Consider the following 20,980-nt stretch of genomic DNA (forward strand, 5'->3'; position numbering starts at 1 on the left):
TTAGGGGGAAATAACCTTTTAAACGGTAAACAGTACTTTTTTTTTTTAGAACATATTCATAAATGGTGGCTCAGTGGTTAGCACTGTCGCCTCACAGCAAGAAAGTTGCTAGTTCAAGTCTCGGCTGGGTCATTGTTGCAGCTGGAAGGGCATCTGCTGTGCTGGATAAGTTGGTGGTTCTTTCCGCTGTGGCGACCCCTAATGAATAAAGGGACTATGGATATGAATTAATATTCATAAATTCAGTGTTTATTAACACATATAATATGCAAAGTTGTGTTTGTAAGCATTGATGTTACTGTAAACTGACATGAACAATCTATTAGAGAAATTAGGTTTGAATTTTTGCTTACCAATATTACAAATAAATACAGTTTAATTATAATTAAGTAAGAAATAAATACTGTAAATAGATATATGGCAATCTAAACAATTTTCACAACAATCAGCTTTACCAAATAACTGATTTTGCAAGATTTGATGTGAATACATAAACACAAGAAAAAGCGTGTGTTTTAGCAAAGAGGCCATGTAGCGATGCTGCAGAAACTTTTAACAATTAATGGACTGTAGTGGAGACGGGCATAGAGAAGCGGAGGAGGGAGGCGGCAGACTGCAGAGGATGGTGATGTTTGTTTGGGGGATAATGAGTCAGGCTGGGGGCAGGGCTTGATGGGACAGGTCAATTTGCGGCAGAAAGGAAAATGGAAAATTGAATACCTGGAATTGTATGAGAATAAAAAGCAGAAGAGAGAATGATGTGTGCAGGACGAGCTGGACGCTGTTTGTATCAAATTGCATGAGTGCGCATGTGTGTTACTGTGGGCAGGCTCACACGCAGACGACTTGCTCTCAAGGGAACAGCTTCACAATAAGCAGCCTTTTTTTTTTTAGGCCAGACTGAAATCAGAGGACTGATCACGCACACCCTTTTAGATCTTGTGAAACACACAACCAGCTGCGAAATTCTAATGAATCTCTTTTTTTCCTGTTTTTATTTTATTTTATAAATGACGTCCACATCTATTTATGTTTGAATGCATAATTTATGCGTGGCCTGTCAAATGTGGAGATGTGGGAGGGGGCGATGGTCCATCGACGCATGTAAAAGTGGGAGGGAAATGATGTTCGGAGGAGGGAGTCTGATGGTAAAGCGAGGGCGAAGAACGCTGGCGTCGGGGAGAGAAGGAGCAAACACATGAAGACGGAGCGAGGGTGATGCACATCGAAACGAGGAGGGGGAGGGCGAAAGAGAAGAAGGAGAGAGAGAGGGAGAGGGAGAGAAAAAAGAGAAGCTCAAAAGACAGGAGAATCAAGCACTGGCTCTAGATGCAGGATCCTTCGGCAGCAACGTCGCGAGGGGCAGGGACGCTGGAAGATGGTTTCAGTAAGAGGGGAACTGACCGTTGCCTATAATTTAATGTTCAGTATCTTGGACTCCTTCTCCATGGGTAATAGCTTAGCACCTGTCTGGGCATAAGCCCCTCTCTGTTTCTCTTCCTGTGTCTCGTTGGTTCTCTCTATCTGTCGCTCTCCTCTTTTTCTGTCTTCATCTCTCGCGCAGTGTCTGGTAGGTTTAAAGGGATCGTTCTACCTGAAATTCAATTTCTAGAATCGCATGTCCTGGCTGCTTTTATTTGTTTGTTTTTCTGTTGTTGTTGAAAAACTAGTGCTTGTTTGATTGTATGGAAATGAGCAGCTGGGACATTTTGTTAAGTATCTCCTTTTATGCTCCATAAAAGCACACTTATTTTTGGCTGAACTGTCCCTTTAAGTTCATGGGGTCTGCTTAGAATTTAATCAGGGTAATGGGGGTCGGTCCTCTGTTGCGGATGGTCCGTGCTGCCCTCTTTATGGTTGTGGGAGTAAAGGAATGAGCGAGGAAACGGAAAGAGAAAGGGGGCTGCTGCCGCCGCACCACCACCACCACCACCACGCGCCCTGATTGGAGTCATCCATCTGTCTTGGGATTGCTTTCAGATCTGTGCCTGTGGGGAAGGTGAAATCTTTGTGTGCACACAATTAATATTTCTGTCTCTTTCGCTCTCTGTAGGGGTGGCACCTGCGAAGAAGAGCCCCAAACTGGTGAGTACTGATGTTTTAATCTTGTTTTTTTTTTACTCTCCTTTTTGTTGATGCACTTCTTTATGTTGTTGACGTTGGTCTGGTGTTCAGAGCTGATACAGTGTTACTGTCTTGAAAGAGAATCTGACTTTAATGCAAATTTAATGCAAAAAACACCAATGGTGGACAGCGATGCCATGTGGTCAGAGAGTTTGAGGGTGGTGTTCACCCCTGGGAGGAGGGCTGCTTTTATTGGTCACATGGACGACCTATAATAGCCCACAAATGATTACCCAAAAACCAGCAGATTTAGAAAGTGTTTTTAATTTAACCTTTTACATTCCACCAGCCTGTTGATGATAGATTATATCTGTGGACAGTACAGATAATAATCAGTGTTCTACTGTTAAAATGGCAGCCTTAGTGTTTTTTTTTCTACTTTGTTGAAATGGAGTCCTTGCTTGTATGACTTCTCAATGCCAAGACAAGCGCCTCTCAATTCTCAAATGGCCTCTTTTTTATTTGGATGGATTTATTAGCTACTTATTGGATTGGGGGTTGATTTTTTTTATTTATTGCTGTTTATTTATTCTATATTTTCTTTCTGGCTCTATTGCACAAATTCATGGGTTGTGCTGGGATATAAAAGGACGCAGAGGTGTGTGCGTGGGTTTAAAGAGAACTTCAGATGACTTGGTGAAGGAGAGATCATTAAAAGGCTCCTCTTGTAATGCTTTAAAACTATGATTTATTTCTTGAAATAAGCATTTGCAGCCTATTTACAACTAATATGTATATATTGAAAATATTCATCCTAAATTTTGACTGACAGTAACAGCATCTGTAAGCAAGCTGTAAGTTTGTGTAAAACCTGATGATCTTGTTATCCTCAATTTGAGAATAATCCAAAAAGCATCTTGGGACATCTGACCATCTGTACTAAGTAGTCACATGATCAGTCTCTCTGATTTGCTTATTTGATTTGTGACCTAGAAATAGTGCAGAATGTGAAGTATGCTTCAATGTAATGTTGCTTTTTTTATTTATATCTTCCAAAATAGAGTTTATTTACAGTTTTTATTTAGATTTTCTTAGACTTTTTGGACCCTCATTTTATTTTATTTTTAAAAATATTTTTAATTTAATTTATTTTATTTTATATTATTTCCTTTTATTATTTTATTTTATTTTCACATTTAATATTAATGTTCACATTTAGCATATTCATATTGACCATAAAACGACCTTGATTCAAACTTATGAAGTAATAAAATGAAGACTGAATAATGCTTGAGGCAAAATATTACAACTAGAGTTGATGTCATTCTCATAAATGAATCCTTACTGAAATGTAAAGAGAGTTGTGCGTCATTCTGTCCTTCAACCAATTCATTCCCACCTTTTTGTTTCCTTATTCAATGCCTCCAGTCCATCTTCAAGATGCTGGCAAGGTTGTTCTGCTTTGTCTTATGTTCACGTTTTCACATTTCCGCTCTCTTTCCCCCCTCCCAACAGCAACAGTTGGAGCGCAAGGACAGTCAGGGCAGCTCCCAGCACAGCGTGTCCAGTCAGCGCAGCATCCACACAGACTCTCCTCTCCACGCCTCTCAGGCCCTGCTCAACGAGTCGGCCGCCCCACCACCCCCGTCCCAGCCCTTGCCCAGCCTGCCCCAGGACCCTCCAGTAGACGGAACCCTCCAAAAGAAGCCAGATCCCTTTAAAATCTGGGCCCAGTCCAGGAGCATGTATGAAAGTAGGCGTAAGTAATATGGAATTCCGGTGGTGGGTGCTTGGCAGCGGATCACTGGGGCCTCTTCCTTAGTTTTGGTTGGTAATGGGATATCAAGACTGGTTGGTTGGTTGGTTTTTACTAGGTTTTTCTGCTTTGCCATTTAGACTGATCATTTATTCACTCTCATGTTGTTTAATGCCTATTTGAAGTTATCTAGAGTCATTTTAATGACACAAATGAAGGTATTTTTGATCAAATCTGAGACACTTGACTCTTTGAATTATTTAAAACGAGGTCAAAAAATAAATCTATTTGAATTGAGTGATGTAATCAAAATCTTTCATAAGAAACCCGCTCAATTTACAATAAATATATTTAGTTTTAGCTGTTCTTAACATAAATATTGATCAACGAGTATGAATGCTCAGCCATGTCTGTGAGAGATTAAACCTCATTGGGTTCTTGTAGAAGCTCAAATGTGTTTCATTGGTTCTCACACATCTGGCAAACATTTTTGAGCTTCCTTGACCAAATTAGAGTTTTATAAATCTAAATTTAGTTTACTTTTGTTAAAACAAAAGTGGATGATGCCTCTTCAGACAATGTACTTTGCTTGGATTTATTTTTTAATCTCTTTGTGAAAGATTTGGGGTGCCAAAGGATTGGGTGAACAAGAACGATTTGATAAAAAAATATCATTTATGTTTAGAATAATTTCTAATAATTTTGAAACACCATGAGGGTCAATAAATGAACGATGACAGTTTTTTTAGGGCTGTGTTTCTCAACCACGTTTCTGAAGGACCACTGGCACTGCACATTTTCCATGTATCCTTAACTAAACACACCTGATTCAGATCATCAGCTTATTGAAAAGGGAATGAAAGAATTAAAGACCTGTAATGGGTGTGACGGATAAAGGAGACATCCAAAACATGCATTTTTTGTGGTCCTTCAGGAAGGTGGTTGAGAAACATTGCTTTAGGGTAAACTAACTCATTGACATCTAGGTCTATCTAGTCTGGTCTATATCTAATCTATGTTTTTTTTTTTGCAGAAAATTATTTAACTTTGGTGTAAAAAAATGTATGGTTGAGGTTGGTTAAAATCAGAGCAGTTGCCAATTTATGTGGATTTAAAAGCCTACCCTAATTTCAAGACATCGACAAAATGTAGATTTTCAGCTTAAAACACAGTTTCCAAATCTTATGTTATTAAGTAAGGGACGTTAAGTCGTTTATATATTTGAAAAGTAGTGAGCCCACCAAGAAGTCCATTTATATTCAACATCCCTTTGAGTGCTTCTGCAGTCTTTCAGTTCTCAAATAGCTGTCCAAAGCTAATGCAAACCATTAGCCATCAGTTCCAATCCACTGTGTCTGTTTGTGATCAGAGAGCTGTGTTCAGATGAATCTGTCATCTGTACATCCAAAAGCTATTCATTAGCCTTTCTCATTCCTTCTTTCCTTCACTTTGCTTTCGCCTACTCACTCACCACCAGCGAAAAGACAACGTGAACGCCGAGGCACTTCTGACCAATTACACTCCTCTCTGCCATCAGCACGTTCTTGCGCTCCAACGCGTCCAGAACACGTCTTCTGACAAATGTGCATATAATTGGTAGTGGTGGAAGACAGTGAATCCTATACTACTTTCATGTGTGCCAGAGCAGAGGGGCTAATTAACAAGAGTCTCCTTCAGTGGATAAGTTAAGATGCTGTGGAATGAAGTGCTCCAGTGTTTGGCTTGGAAAATTCTGCTACTGTAGCTTGGAGTGCCTTCATTGTGTTAGCTTCTGTTTGAGTCGTTCATTAGTAAATCCCTCAAGAAGGAAGCTGTTGTGGCTGTGGATGAGAATTGAGAAGAATTTAACTGCTCCACTTCTGTCGACTCTTAAGTGTTTAGATTCATTAACGGTTCCAATTACAGTTCTTTCCCTTTTTTGTGGAAAATATAACATTTGATAGTCAAACAGTACATTTTTCCATTAAAAAAAATGTTGACTCAGTTGTTACAGTACATATTTTTTACAAACATTTGAAAGATTCATTCATTGAAATGGACTCTTTAGAGTCATTTGTTCGAGAATTGGACTACAGTGATTATGCCATGTGTTTTTCTTTCCTAATTCTAGTATTATCTAATTAAGGAATCATTGACATATGAATTAATTCATTTCGGAGTCAAATTGCACTTCTTCTGTAAATCCGACTTTATTAACTTGATATATTAAAGTTTAAAAATTTGTGGTAAAACATAGACATAAAATGCCTTAAAAGAACTGAATATAACCTTACCAAAGAATCAAATCATTAGTCATTTCTCCACTTGCAGGAAGTGTGCTTCACTCTTTGCGTCAAATATGATTTTGATTTACTTTAGAAGAATGGCTCACAAGAGCCCATTTCATCCTCAGAAAACACTGTCGCTGTCCTTGAAAAGATTGAGAGATAAATGATTGACAAACTGATTGACGTTTCTGGACTAGCTCAAAACCATTCAGTCCAATAAACTCAGTGAGCAGCCGCATTGTGAAGCTTTACCACAAATGAATGGAAGTTGAAGGTCTATTCTTGCCATAATGCACACAATTTGCAGAATCTGCCACAACCGTCCTTGCTGCCTAATGGAGATCGAATGGTGTGGGAAAATTGCCCATGCAGCAGCCATTTTGTATGGGTCTGGTGCCTTTCTGCCTTCTGTCTCTGTTACAGTAAATTACTGTACATCAGCATGTAGCTGCATTTCAATAAGTTTGCAGCAAAGGCACATACATGGGTTGTTGAAAAAAAAACACCATATTTGAAGACAAATTGAAAAAAAAAAGCTCTTAATAATATATAAATAGTGTGAGAGCAATGTATTTTATCTTCGCTTATCTTCATATAGTGCTATTAATTTTAAATTAAATTGTAAATCATATTTTTTTCTTAATGATTGGTTGAACTTGTTGAAAATTTTCAATAAATAGGTGCTTTACGTCAAAGGACATTAAAACTTTACAATTTTATAGTGGTTACACGGATAGTAAATATGTCTTAAAGTCACATGATCTTGAAAGGGGTTCTTCCACTAATGAAAGTCTTCTATGGATTTGTCTGATTTAAATATAGCATCCATTGTCACAGCAGAGGACATGGTTTTCAGTGACAAAAAGTATCCATTCTTTTGTTTTTACAAATATATGGATGGAAAAAAGATTTTAAAATGAGCACTTGTTTATTAATCTTGTTTATTAATGATTTAATGATTTTTATTTTATTTATTAAAGCTGTTGACAGTCACACCATATAGGACATTTTTGATATTTGCCTTAAAAATCTAAAACATTTAATAACCCATCAGTTTTTATAACAAATTATTTTGTTTTTAGAAATATGTGGATGGAAAAAAGATTGTAAAATTAGGCCTTAGGTGTTTATTAATGATTTTAGGATTTTCTATTTAATTTATTTAAGCTGTAGATGGTCACATCATATAGGACATTTTTTATATTTGCCTCACAAATGTAAAACATTTAATAACCCAGCCATTTTTATAACAAGAGGTCAATGGACGACATTTAATGCATATTATATTACGACAACACTAATTTTATTCATAAAATGTTACCTCATGTCAAAAACCCATATAAAGAGTCCCATTCATTAAGGCAAGCATGTTTTAAAAAGATCTCCAGTAAAACACTGCATCAGAAATATCCGTGGTATCCAGCTCATCTCTTACTTTACAGACTTAATTGTCCCCTGACGGAACATCATGTGATGCATTGGAGAACTACTGGGTCAATAATGTAAAAGCTGACACACTGCTGATGTCTGTAAAAGAGAAGGGGAGCTTCTGGTCCTGAAAGATTTGACATGGAAGTGCTGGGGATGGGGAAGGTGTGAAGCTGCTTCATAAGACCTTTGGATTTTCTCTTCCACTTTACTTGATCTCTAATCTAGACTGAAGCACACGTGTGCCAGTGCTTATCATTTTCTTACCTGTTAATCAGATTATGCTGTGTGAAGTCTTTAGAGCAGAGTAGCTATTATATTACATCTTCGTTGGTGTGAAGCAATTAGAAGAAAAATCAAGATGTGAGGGAATAAGATGCCAAATTGTTCGCCACCTTGATCGGCAGCTGTTCTTGAAAGGAGGAGAATTGGGGTGTAAATCAAAGATGGTGTGTCATTCTGCAGCTCTCAAGCTATTTTTCCCTCTTTTTAGTGCCTGATTACCAGGAGCAGGATATCTTCCTGTGGAGGAAAGATACCGGCTTTGGATTCAGGATCCTGGGAGGAAATGAACCTGGTGAGCCGGTGAGTACAGGACTAATTTGTGTATTGTGTTTATTAGTTTAGACAATTATTGATTTTTATTCTTGCAATTAGTCTATTGTGGGTCTAAGTAGTTGATGGAATTATTTGCTGTGGTGTGACATGTTGTCCATCTAAACGTGTTAAGTGATCAGTTGTAGTCCAGTCTTTATTACGTTTTTATTGTAATTAAAAAATAATATCTATCTTATATCTATTATTTTAATATTTTTATATTTGACCTTTTAATGGCATTGTTGTTGTTTCTATGTTCTATATATATATATATATATATATATATATATATATATATATATATATATATATATATATACATAATGTTTGTTTATTAAGAAACGATTAAGTGTATCAGGGTGAGGCCAAGTAGGAGTGCTCACTCTGATCCCCCTGGCTCTGCAAGGGTTGGGGAAATTACAAATTTAACCAAAACAAACGATTACAATTGGCTTAAGATTGGCAGGGACAATTCGGGAAATGGGTAAACCAGCAGAACCTGGGAATTAAAAAAAAAAAAGAAACGATTAAGTAATGCTTGTAAATCATGCTATGAATATATATTACTAATGTTTCAATGAAAGTTTCCATTAACATGACTTGTTAATACATTTTAGAATTTATGTCTTATTATTATGTTGCTAAACTAAATACTTGATATAAAAGTTAACTTTTAATTATTAAATTGTTTTTATTAAATTGTCTTAACACTAGACATAATTTGTCATTTCTATAAGGCTGTGTATAATTGAACATTTCCAAAAGGCACCCAATAAACATAGACCCTTTGAAGATCTTCTAAATATAATAGTCCAAGCTTGGCTGAGATCTCCGATTCAGTATTCACAGCTTGTGCACGATATCCATTTCTCTGTGAAAAGTGCCCGACGCATTACAAACACTCAGCTTTTGGCAAAACTTTTCCCCAGTGAAAGCATCTGCCCTGTGTGTAGGTTGACAAAGGCTTTGATCTGTGCAGTACAGCCTCGATCAGTCAGAAAATATCTCCCAGACCACCAGATCTTCCCTTTAATGAGGCCACGTTACTGCTTTGAACTGATGAGCCGCTTTTCTTGGACTCTACTCCTTAAAGAATGAAACACAAAATACTACTCTTCTTGCCTGGTAAACGGGTGTTAGAAATCCCAAAGATGTTATACAGTTTGGAAAACATTTTGCTACCATTAGACCTAAAATAAACACAATTGTCAGTGTTTCAGTGAAGAAAAACCCCTTGAGACAATGCTGAATCGATGAAGTTTGGCTGAGATTTGTTTCAAAACTCTTGCTAACTCTCCCTAACTTTTGTCTGTATAGATTTATATTGGCCACATTGTGAAATATGGAGCTGCCGATGAAGATGGGCGTCTGCGATCAGGAGATGAGCTAATTTGCGTGGATGGAACGGCCGTTGTTGGAAAATCTCATCAGCTCGTCGTTCAGCTCATGCAACAAGCTGCAAAACAGGGTCACGTCAACCTGACCGTGAGGCGCAAGACTGGATACGGACGTAAGCAGGCTCTCAAATGTTATTATTTTAGAGAATATGTACAGGCTATAAATATTTATTACCAGTCATGAACCTGTATTTTACATTTTTATTGAAAAATGTGCTTTGTCCAAATGACAGCAGGATTATTTGAGCTATTTTCTTGCATTATTTTGACAATCAGGTCACCAGCAGAGATGAACTAGAGTCAGTCATGACCACATTAAACCACACTGAGATTTTGTTCCTCGTATTTTCGTTTTGAATGGCTTGATGCAAGTCATTTATAAAATGTTTTCACATTTCACTACTTTATTCTTGCTTTTAATTTTAATGAGCATTGTTATTAATTTTTTTATTGAACATTTTAGATTTTGAACCATATACAACTAAGCCTGAGATCCACCCAACAGAAAAGTTAAATAAAAACAAAAACAGTAATACTGCAATAATCAGGGTTAAAACATCTAATACAGTCTGTCTCATATTTAACCAAAACTGTACAGTTTTCTTTCTGGCACCATTTATTTTGGCTGTGATGTATTCCAAACTAATAATGTCAAATAGGTTGAGCCTCCAAGAAAGATTAGCAGGAACAGATGGGTCCAGCCACTGTGCATTATTTTTTAAAGAACTGACGATTGAATTAGTTATTTCAAAAGTTTTGAAGTTTTTGCAGGACATCTCATAAATGTTGCGTTTATTTGATCAACTATATTATAAAACAAAACAGTACAAATGCAAGACATATTATAACAGTTTAATTACAGTACTGATTTCTATACAATTTCTATGCTAAAGCTATTTTTACAGCTTCATTGCATCAGTGTAAACCGAGATCTTTCCAAATTAATTTAAATTTTTATATGCTGATTTGCTGCTGAATAAACAGTTCTTAAATATTTCATCACTGTTAAAAAAATTGTGCTGCCTAAAAAATGCATCATGATTTAAAAAAAAGAATAGTGTTTGTGAAACTTTACTGTTATGTGCATTCATATCAATAGGCAGTATAAATTCTAGGCTTTGTGCTAATTACAGCTTATAAAAGCGCTTTCCTCTCTTATAGGAACTTAATCATACTCAACGGGATGCAGTGAATGAAACTATTTTCACTGTGTTATGGATTTTGTGATACTAGAGATGGAATGTAGAAATAAAAGTTATCATTTGAAAAGGCCAAAAGGAGAGCTAAGAGGCAAATGGTCTACAACAGCTTTCAGTATAATTCTTCATACCACTGAGACTCATAAAAGGGCATAATGCTGTAGACAAAGGTGACAAGCAAATGAAACTAACAATAACTGCCTATATGTGGTGTAAACCTTGTAATACGGTGCCAGCCAAAACAAAATAAACTTACATCACCGGTAGTTCTTATTGTCCTTTAGGAGCTCATTTATTTTCCCCAAAGGGGGTTCATTGCCAGTTCCTGCAATGCAAATACTCCACAAAGCAGACCTCCACCAGTAGTTCCAGGAAATATGAAAAAAAGGTCTTCAGTGTGAATGCTCCTTATGTTGCTCTCTACATCCTTTATGTAATGACCAGCATGACTAGTGAAATAGTAAATTATGCAGGATTTTGCAGTCTGATTAGGCATTCCTATCAGACAGACTTTATTTAAATGAGAGTTCATGGCACATGATAATGAGGGTACGCCTGCTGACTCTGGCTAATTAATCTGTGCAGGGCTCTGGCTCCCATATGTCAGGTCTTAGAGTATAAGTTACAGTTTTTTACTCATCTAAAATCCCTTACCTTATTTCCAGTCCTAATCTAACCATTGTGAGATAGTAGGGCAAGATATCCTATTTACCCAGGGAAATCATGCTTTTTAGTAATTACCTACCCAAGATCATTGCCCTTACACATTTTCAATTACATGTTTAAATCATGCATGAAACAATGATGAAAAATGGTTTTGGAACATTTTCATTCTAAACCCATATGATCACATTTCTGAACAACCTTTCACATTTGTTTTTCAACATTTAATTGCACATATGACGCTTGTGCTCCTCCCACCATTTCTGAACATCTCTAAAAATGGAACTGTACTAAATGGAGATGCTCCGAACAGGATTTTGTCAGCTGATACCGATCACACCGATTCCTTGTGATGGTGATCGGCCGAAACAGAGTACTGATTCTAATGCTTTAAGCTTCATAATGCATAAAGCACATTTTCTCAATTGTGCTACTCAAGTACAAATCTCTCTTTACCTAAGAGAATAAAGGAAGGATGTTGCATATAATCCCCTAAACATGTCTCATAACTGTTTAGTGCGAACATGTCATGGTCAAGAGTAGCTTTACAGAAAATCATATTAAACAGATAAAAAAATAAGTAAAGCGAAAAGGTAAGAAAAGTGACTATTATTGCAGTTTGGAAACATTCCAAATAGAAAATAAAAATTGAAGCACATATTTGATGCATAAGAAGTTAAAATACACACCTATATATCCATTTCCTCTTGACTAAATGGAAGTAGGCCTGTAAATGACAAATAAATCTGTATGTATTTTACTGGCTGTGTTGGGAGCCCAGCGATCGCTCATGCATTATTTATCTCCTCACGTGTTTTAGCGCAGCTGATGTGTCTAATATACAGGAGAGCACATGTGTCTTCCTCGTAAACAAAACACTTGCAATTGTTTCATGAGATTGGCCAGAGTACCGATCGAGTCATAAAATGTGATTATTGGCCGATACCGATTTGTGGCCGGTTGATCCCTAGTACTAAACATTTGTCACAGCTTTTCGCTAAAATGAAAACTAGAGGCCATACAACACCTAGGACTTTTCTTCCAAAGAATATTATTGAATGAAGACACACTTCCGTCTGATTCAATGCACTTTACTATTGCTATCTCCTCAAAGCAATTTGATCAGGCTTGAGTAAAACAGCTCTCATTTAGAGCTGAAAAATCGTTTGAGAAATGAATTAAGATTTTAAAAATCTCTGTTCTCTCTTGATGGGATTCTGAGCTTAGTCTTTTAACAGCAGATGGTCACACACATTTTTATGGTCCGTTTGTTACATTGCATCTACGTGTCAACCAATTCTCATTAGATTATAAGTAGATGGTTAGGTTGGGTTTAGAGTTGGGGTTAGGGTTAGTGTAAGTTGACATGTGCTTGCAAAGTTTCTTATAGTCAGTTAAATGTCTGTTGAAGGAGCAGAATAACAAATATTAAGCAGACAGTCTACTAATACATCAAAATAAAGTGTTACTGCAGCTTGTACTCTTGTCTACTTTTTATCCACATACTCAGAAGGATGAGCACTTTTGCATTCAGAATGTACTCATGTAAATAATTTTTTTTGTCCTTAGATTAATGTAAACGCAGCTCAATATGAACACTCTTTAAAAAAAAAAAAGATTATTTAGGTTGAAGTGGTATTAGTAAGGAATTGGATGCAGCGGAGTACAGCTGTGTGTAAAGCATACAGCACCATCTGCTGTTAAAAACTAAGCTCAGATTTCAGTCAAGAGAATAAAGAATCGATCTCTTAAACTGTTTCTTTTCCGCCATCGCTCTAAACATAATACACTATTGCTAAATTCACATTTATCTGTTTCTAAGAAATTCTAAGCTCTTTAGTGCCATTCACTGGAGATTTCATTTTAAATCTGCTCCTCGATGTTCAAGAAGCAATTTGACATGTTTACAAACACGACACACATTTTTTATAATCCTAGTTTGATGATTACATACATTTAGTCTTGAGCAGTTCAGAGGCATGTTTGGTTTATTGATTATACACGTGATTGAGTCCAGGCCTTTACGTGTCCAGCTTGTTGATGTAGAGCTCCAGAAGAGGTTTCTCATTGACTTGCAGAGCATAACTCTCAGCGTGACCTTCCCTCAACCCCCTTCTCTTTTTCTTCAGTGGCAAAGGTGGACGGTGAAATGCCTCCTTCTCCTGCCTCCTCTCACCACAGCAGCACACAGGCCCCATCTCTGACCGAGGAGAAGCGCACGCCACAGGGCAGCCAGAACTCCCTAAACACGGTCAGCTCTGGGTCAGGCTCCACCAGCGGTATCGGTAGTGGAGGTGGCGGCGGCAGCAACAACACAGTCATTCCCAATGCAATCCTGCCCTATGATGTGGAGATCCAGCGCGGAGAGAATGAGGGATTTGGATTTGTCATTGTGTCGTCGGTGTCGAGGCCTGAGGCGGGAACAACTTTCGGTAAGATTTTTCAGATATTGTTTGGACTTTTTCCAACTTAGCCAAGCAATTAATGCAATCATTTAAGTCATTACTTTTAATTAGAGGTGCTCAATTTAAAAGACGCCTTTTTTGGTATGTATTAGTATTGCATTTAAGAGATCAAGTTAAATGCAAGTATATGTTGAAAGAAACAAAGCAACACATTAAAAGGACATCTAATTTTTGTGCATCAGATGCACAAATCAGATTTTGAGACTGAATCTTCAAAGATAATTTCTTAAATCCTTATTATAATTGAATTCTGAAGATTTTGTCTAGCATTTTAATAAAAAAACAAGCTTTTCTGTTGCTTAGCTGGTAGATAATGATCCATTCAACGCCATATTACCCAGAAAGCACTTTAAATGTCAAATTATAGCTTCAATACACTTTTTATTGTCTGCCACAAGCATAAATTGACTAGCAAAATAATCCCATATTTGCATATTCACTTCTTTTATATTTTAAATCAAGTAAATGACCCCTTTGTGGCGATTTGATTATAGTTTTTAATGGGTTGTGGTTGTACATTTTGGTGGGAGTGGGTTCTTTATATTCTCCTTACGCCAATCTGCATGTCCAGCATTTTTTTTTCTCATTGCAAAAGGCAGTTTGTTTGCATTGAAGCAGGGGTGGACATCCACCCTTTTTTTTTGCGTGGGGCTCTTTTTCTGCTCTACTTCCTAAAGTCAGACAAGTCTCCATTACCCAAGATGGCTGTCAAAGTAGTGAAACAGCATTGTAGTTCTCCACATCTCACCATTTCGTTTAGTTGCAGGCAGCACTTGCCATCATTATTTTATAACAAATGAAACTGATAGAGAGATCAAGTTGGTTGCAAAGAAAATCAAGTGTGACATGCTATGTTTACAGACTCGGAATCTTTTTCGGCGTGTTCATCTGAGTGCTCTCATGCTTTACATGCACAATAGTGCCGTTGGCAGGCTTCACGTTAGTGTGTACTGGATCCAGCGGGCTCAATGATTACTCCACGTGGGAGTTTTGTTCAGAGCATGGTGACGGAAGAGAAGAACAAGGGAGCAGTGCTTGGCACACGTTTAATACAGTGATGAAACCCGTGAGTTCCTGCGCCAGAGTCACAGAATAAGGACCTCAGAGCATTAAATGAGTTGCCTTCATTACATTACAATCATAAAACAAATCGTCTTCAAAGTAGTGCAACAAGCGTTGACAGGTTAAATGAATAATTTAAAGCTGTATTGCCTCATTGCCGTTACAAAATTAGTTTTGATAAAAAAAGGCCATTTTTTTGTAAATGAAAATGGCAAAAAATTAGTTGGTTATAAATAGAAAATCTGTTTTAAAAGAGTTCTGAAAAACTGATGACTCGCATACTTTGGGCGTCATTTACACAGTATGTTTTTGTGTTTTATTTGACTGATTTACCATTGTTTTATCTTAAAATGTACTAGTTGCTTACAACACATGATTAACCCTCCTGTCGTGTTCACATCCTGCCCTTTACTTTAGTGTTCCTGGTCAAAACAGACTAGAGTGTTTTAACTGCTTTTAAATGAAACATTTTTCACCACCAAATTTTTATTCAACATTCTTTAGCTGTAAACAAAGTAGTGTTTAACATTATTATCATGATTTGCTTATCCCCCAATGACAGTTGGGTTTAGGAGTGGGGTTTAGTGCCACGCCTCCTTTTTAAAATTAACTAAACCCAACTAAACTACCACTAAACTGACAAAACGTAAAAAAGTTGCATTTCCTTGTGAGATAAGGCTGAAGGATCGGCATATAATCTCGAAGAAAGACATTGTTCAGTCAGAAATGAGTTAGTGAGTTGGGGTGGTGTGTATGGCCATGTTTTCTGTCTGATGGATAAATATAGTCTGGTTACCCATTCATTTCCTATGTTGTTTACTTTTGACCGTGAACAAGGTTGATTAGAAATGCCCAAAATTCAATGAAAGAGGTGATAATAACCTTTATATGTTCAAGTGCATAGTGTGGAGGATTTCATAAGGCCTTCAGGCATTCAAATGGAAAACACAATATTTATCAGTCTTTTGAGCTGCAAGTTGTTCAGATTTGATCCGAACATGACAGGAAGGTTAAGTAAAAATATTAAATAAGTTGTACCTTGTTTGTTAGAAAGTCTAAAAATTAAGTGTTGTCTTGTGTACCTTTTTTAAGTTAGAAATTTTAAGTGTTTATCTGGATAAGTCTTTATCTGTTTATCTGAAAGTATATATAGTTGAAGTCAGAATTATTAGTCCCTCTATGATTTTCTTTTTTTTCTTTTTTAAATATTTACCAACTTATGTTAAACAGAGCAAGGAATTTTTTACAGTATGTCTAATAATATTTTTCTTCTGCAGAAAGTCTTATTTGTTTTATTTCGACGAGAATAAAAGCCATTCTTAATTTTTTAAAGACCGTTTTAAGGTCAAAATGATTAGCCCCTTTAAGTTATATTTTTTCGATAGTCTACGGAACAAACCATCGTTATACAATAACTTTCCCAATTACCCTATCCTGTTAACCTAATTAACCTAGTTAAGCCTTTAAATGTCACTTAAAGCTGTATAGAAGTGTCTTGAAAATGTCTAGTCAAATATTGTTTTACTGTCATCATGGCGAAGATAAAATAAATCAGTTATTAGAAATAAGTTATCAAAACTATTATGTTTAAAAATGTGTTGAAAAAAATCTGCTTTCTGTTAAACATATATACATATAAAAAAATAAACAGGGGGTCTAATAATTCAGGGGTCTAATAATTCTGACTTTAACTGTATATAAAAAAGGCGATAATGTATGACCCAAAAATAAAAACTTAATAAAAGATTTGTAATTGTAATTTGTGAATAAATTTAAGAGGTGAATGCTGAAAAATGTAAATAAATTAAAAAAGCGTTGTCTGACTGTGAAACATTTTTGCATTTGCTAACTTCAAAATGCAGAATGTATGGCCCAATTCAGCAAAAATGAGCAAAACTGCTAATAGCGATGTGCTAAGTGAACCACAAAGTACAAACTTGCATAATCCTAATATTATCCCGTCAGTTTTCATAATTCATCACACCGGCAGAGTTCCAACATAATGCAGTGCTCTGAGGGATTGTGGAGAATTTACACCTTTTTTATAATGAATAATTCACAAGCAGTGGTGATTATTCACAGGATCTGAAGAGCACTACAGAAATGAAGCTCAGGGTGATCTAGCATGCAAAAGGCTTTTAATATTACCAAATTCAGCAGATTCACTATATCCGTTCTTGCTATTGCCCCCCTCTCCCCATACCTTTGCTGTCCATTCAGTAACATGCTTTTGTTTCTTTAGAGGTGTATTTGGCTTGCAGGGCAAAATCTGTGGGCCTTCTATGAAAATGTTGGCACTTTGGCTTGGTCGCTTGGTGTATTAACCCCTACACAATCTCTCTGTCCCTTTTCTTTCTTCCCCTCTTCTCTTTCTCCATCCCCACCAAAAATAATAAAAAATAAACCTCATACACGCCTAATTAAAAATCATACATGCTCAATCATCAAAAGCTGGAAACGCATGTGTGGCAATGCCTCATAAAATAGGTCGCATCATCGAGGGAAGCCCAGCCGACCGCTGTGGAAAACTGAAAGTCGGAGACCGGATCCTGGCTGTGAACGGCTGCTCCATCACCAACAAGTCCCACTCGGATATCGTCAACCTGATCAAAGAGGCTGGAAACACAGTGACGCTGCGGATCATTCCAGGAGACGGTTAGTTCCTCTCTATCTTTCTTTGCTTAGCTGACGTGAGAACATATTGGTGCGTGTGGGTGTGTGTAATATGTGTAATAGCACAGCTATTCAGCATACTGCTCTCGCGAGCCTCACAGTAATAATGTAGACGGTACATTCAGCGTTATTACAAGAAGAATAATGAACAGGAAACTGCGAGGGGATCAACACTCTGAATATGCAACACGCTTTTATAAGCTGAGAGCCAGAAACGCCTTCATATTGTGCTGTAATAATGACAGATGGCACACCAACAAGGTTAAAGCCATGCAGAAGGATCATGTTAAATCATTCCCCAGAGATTTTACTGGTTTTTAAATCAACTGTTGAAAACATTTTATGTATACATGTGTATATAAAAATCTAAAAATACAAAATAATTTATTATTTAGGCATATGTTCAGGTATTTTAAGATTTTTCAGACTTTTTTCAGCTGAAGATAATGAAGTGATGCATTTATTGAAGCGTAAATCACATAAAAGTATACATCAGCACAGAATAACTCTGTCTACAGTCCTGCCCCTGGCTCACACTTAATAATCTACCAAAATTGTAACATGCTATCGTAACATCTGTACTGAAGACTCTTTTGCTGCTGTTGTTTAGGGTATGCAAATCAATGCAACAGCATAACCATAGAAACAAATGCTGATCTTCTGTAAAATGGAATTTCGTCACAGGAGAAAACAAATCTTATAAATGGTGATATGCTGTGTGGACAGTCAATCATCTTTCCAATTGAATTCTCAAAATACTGTAGGGATTTTGATTGACAGACAGCTGAACAAGGCTTTCTTTTCTTCAGAAACATCTGCATTTACTCATTTGTACAGTTGTGTCTTAAACCATCTGTGAATTGTATGCTTTAAGCTAGGCGATATGGCAACAATTCAATCTCGATAATTCTTTTTCATATTGATCGATAATGATATATAGTTCGAGATAAGTTGTTAGTGCTTCCAGCTACTATCCCAACAATGAATCAGTCCACAAAGAAATAAATAACATTTTAAAGTAATTTTTATTAACAAAACCAGTTTACACATAACTAAGTTTTTTGGAGAGTCCAACTTTCTGTAATAAACTTCTGATATTCTAAATAAAATATAATATTCTGGAGAACAGTTACAGAAATATTTTTAAATAAATGTTGTACCTTCTTAAAAATGATAAATACAGTGACCATTAAAATAAACAACAGGTTAACCTCAAATACTGCTGGTGGGAAGTCATTCGAGCTCGCTAAACAATACTGGGTGATGTAGCATATATCTGATATTAACATAATTACAGATTTCTGTGGTTGCATATGTTTGCTGTGTGATTAGCTCTTAGAGCAATATCGAGTAAAAATGTCCAGAGCTTATCATCGTAATTGACATAAACGATATTATATCGAATTGCGATAAAATTTATTGGCCCTACTTTAATTTGCCTGTTCAAGCATTCGTTTCACTTTCATGTTTTCTTTGGAGCTGCATTTTTTCCATACAGGATATTGCATCTTGATCGCTGCTTGTCAAATTCAGTTGATTAAATTCTGACTAAAATTTGTATCCTAAATTCTGCCTTTGACGTGTCTAATGCCAGTGGCTGTAGGGGGTTCATTTTCTTTAATCAAGCACCTGCAGACAATGCCAAAAGGCAGACTTGACACTGGTCCTGCCTCAAAAACAACTGTTGGCTGATGTTTTTAGCTGCTCATGGTGAATACGGGCATTCATGTGCCTGTGTGTCTGTTCACTACCCTGAGTGTTCTCCTCAGAGGAAAAGCGGTATGCAATAATGAGAAAGCTGTTTGCAGTGAAGTCTCGGCTCCGCTGTAATGCCTGATGCCAAATGCACTGGGGTCTGTCCGAGTTCCTCATGCTCTTTAATCAGAGCTCTGGCATACTATGGGAATTTTCCAAAAACTGACAGAATGTGGGTGTGTGTGTCTGTTCGTATGGCTGTATTTACAAGAGGGCGAAGATGCTAGTTTTTTCTTTTCCTTCTGTGGATCTCACTAAAATGCAGTCTTATGGTATCTCTGTTTAATTTATGCACAATTCATAATTTATGCATTTTTTGTGCTTTCTGAGCGGAGGAAAGGAGAGAAGAAAAAAAAACAAGATAAAATCAAAAGAGAACGAGAGAGCGCCAAGTGTGTTCCCAGAGTGATGGGGAAAGGCTATTTTAAGACGGTGGGATTCACGGGCTCTGCACTCATCAAAAACCCTCTCTCTCCCACAGCGACTGCCCAGTGGAGCAGAATTAAAGCGGCTTTGAGCGCAAGCAACAGCAGCCTGCATTGCATTGGTGACGGCAGACTTAAGAGTTAGATTCATGCAGATGATTCAAGATTAATTAAAATAATAATGTACTAAACGGGGATGCTTTGAAGAATGATTAGTGAGAAGTGTACACTGATTACAGGCTGTCAAGCTCAGAAGGGCAAAAAATGGCAGTTTAGATTAAAGCAGTGAGAAAACAACAGTTAAGAAAGCATCTGATCATAGCGATGCATATGTTTTTGCACAAACTCTGCAATTTAACACTCAAGTAAGGTACTTATAGAGTTTAAAAGCAGATGGCTTTACAATTTTTTACCAGCAGTGATCAAATTGTATAACCAAAGTCATGCTAAGTTAATTATGCTAAATAATATAGCATTAATACTGTAGATATGGACTAATGTCTACTCATTGTTTGAAACTAATGTGTTCAGTATGAATGTAACCTTACTAATATTACTTTTTTATCTATATTATTTATTTGATTTATCTTATAGTATGAGCTATGCTGTGACGTAAATTTCCTTTTGGGATTAATAAAGTCTAGACAAACAAACAATATGTTTTAAACATGCTATTTAGTTATTTTTACTCTTTAATGTTTTAGTTTGATACAATCTTTAAAACACCTGAATCTAACTTTTCAACTGTTCATTTTGGCTTTATTTATTAAGTCTTAATTTTGTCATTTTTATGATTTTATTACCATTTTTTTTTTACAATTAAAAAAAATTGTTCTCCAATGTCATGTACTACTTCTGAAATCATTCTAAAATAGAATTTTTGGTTTATTATTCGTTCAATAGTTTTTGGAATCAGTTGTGACACAATATGAACCATTGTTATCACAAAACAAGTATTAAATAGCATAAAATAATACTAACAACCTGTATTAGTAATACAAATAAAACATTATGATTTCTGATTCATTGTGTGATAAAATTATAAATAAATTGAAATACTATTTTTTGAATGGGGAGACTCAGTGAACATAATTCTTCTTGCAGAAACTATAGTCTGTAAATACTCTGGATATCAGAAAGTGATATAAATGTACAAGTAATCCAAACGTTTAATAATTGTATTTCAAGAGAGTTTTTATTTTAAAGTTCCCAATATGTTTCACACATGC

General features: G+C 36.4%; 1 protein-coding gene across 51 annotated transcripts in view; it reads left to right on the forward strand.

Annotated features, from left to right (window-relative positions):
- magi1b (membrane associated guanylate kinase, WW and PDZ domain containing 1b) overlaps positions 1–20,980 on the forward strand; it is a 216,944-nt gene that overhangs the window by 185,084 nt on the left and 10,880 nt on the right. For 19 of the 51 annotated variants that reach the window (XM_009305956.5, XM_005155829.6, XM_073915819.1 and 16 more), the window contains 6 exon segments: positions 2,054–2,085; positions 3,580–3,823; positions 8,009–8,100; positions 9,430–9,622; positions 13,501–13,803; positions 17,350–17,553. In XM_009305956.5, coding sequence (XP_009304231.1) covers positions 2,054–2,085; positions 3,580–3,823; positions 8,009–8,100; positions 9,430–9,622; positions 13,501–13,803; positions 17,350–17,553 — 1,068 coding nt within the window. 51 annotated transcript variants of the gene reach the window in all.

The sequence above is a fragment of the Danio rerio genome, chromosome 11 (assembly GCF_049306965.1).
Source record: "Danio rerio strain Tuebingen ecotype United States chromosome 11, GRCz12tu, whole genome shotgun sequence".
Classification (NCBI taxonomy): Eukaryota; Metazoa; Chordata; class Actinopteri; order Cypriniformes; family Danionidae; genus Danio; species Danio rerio.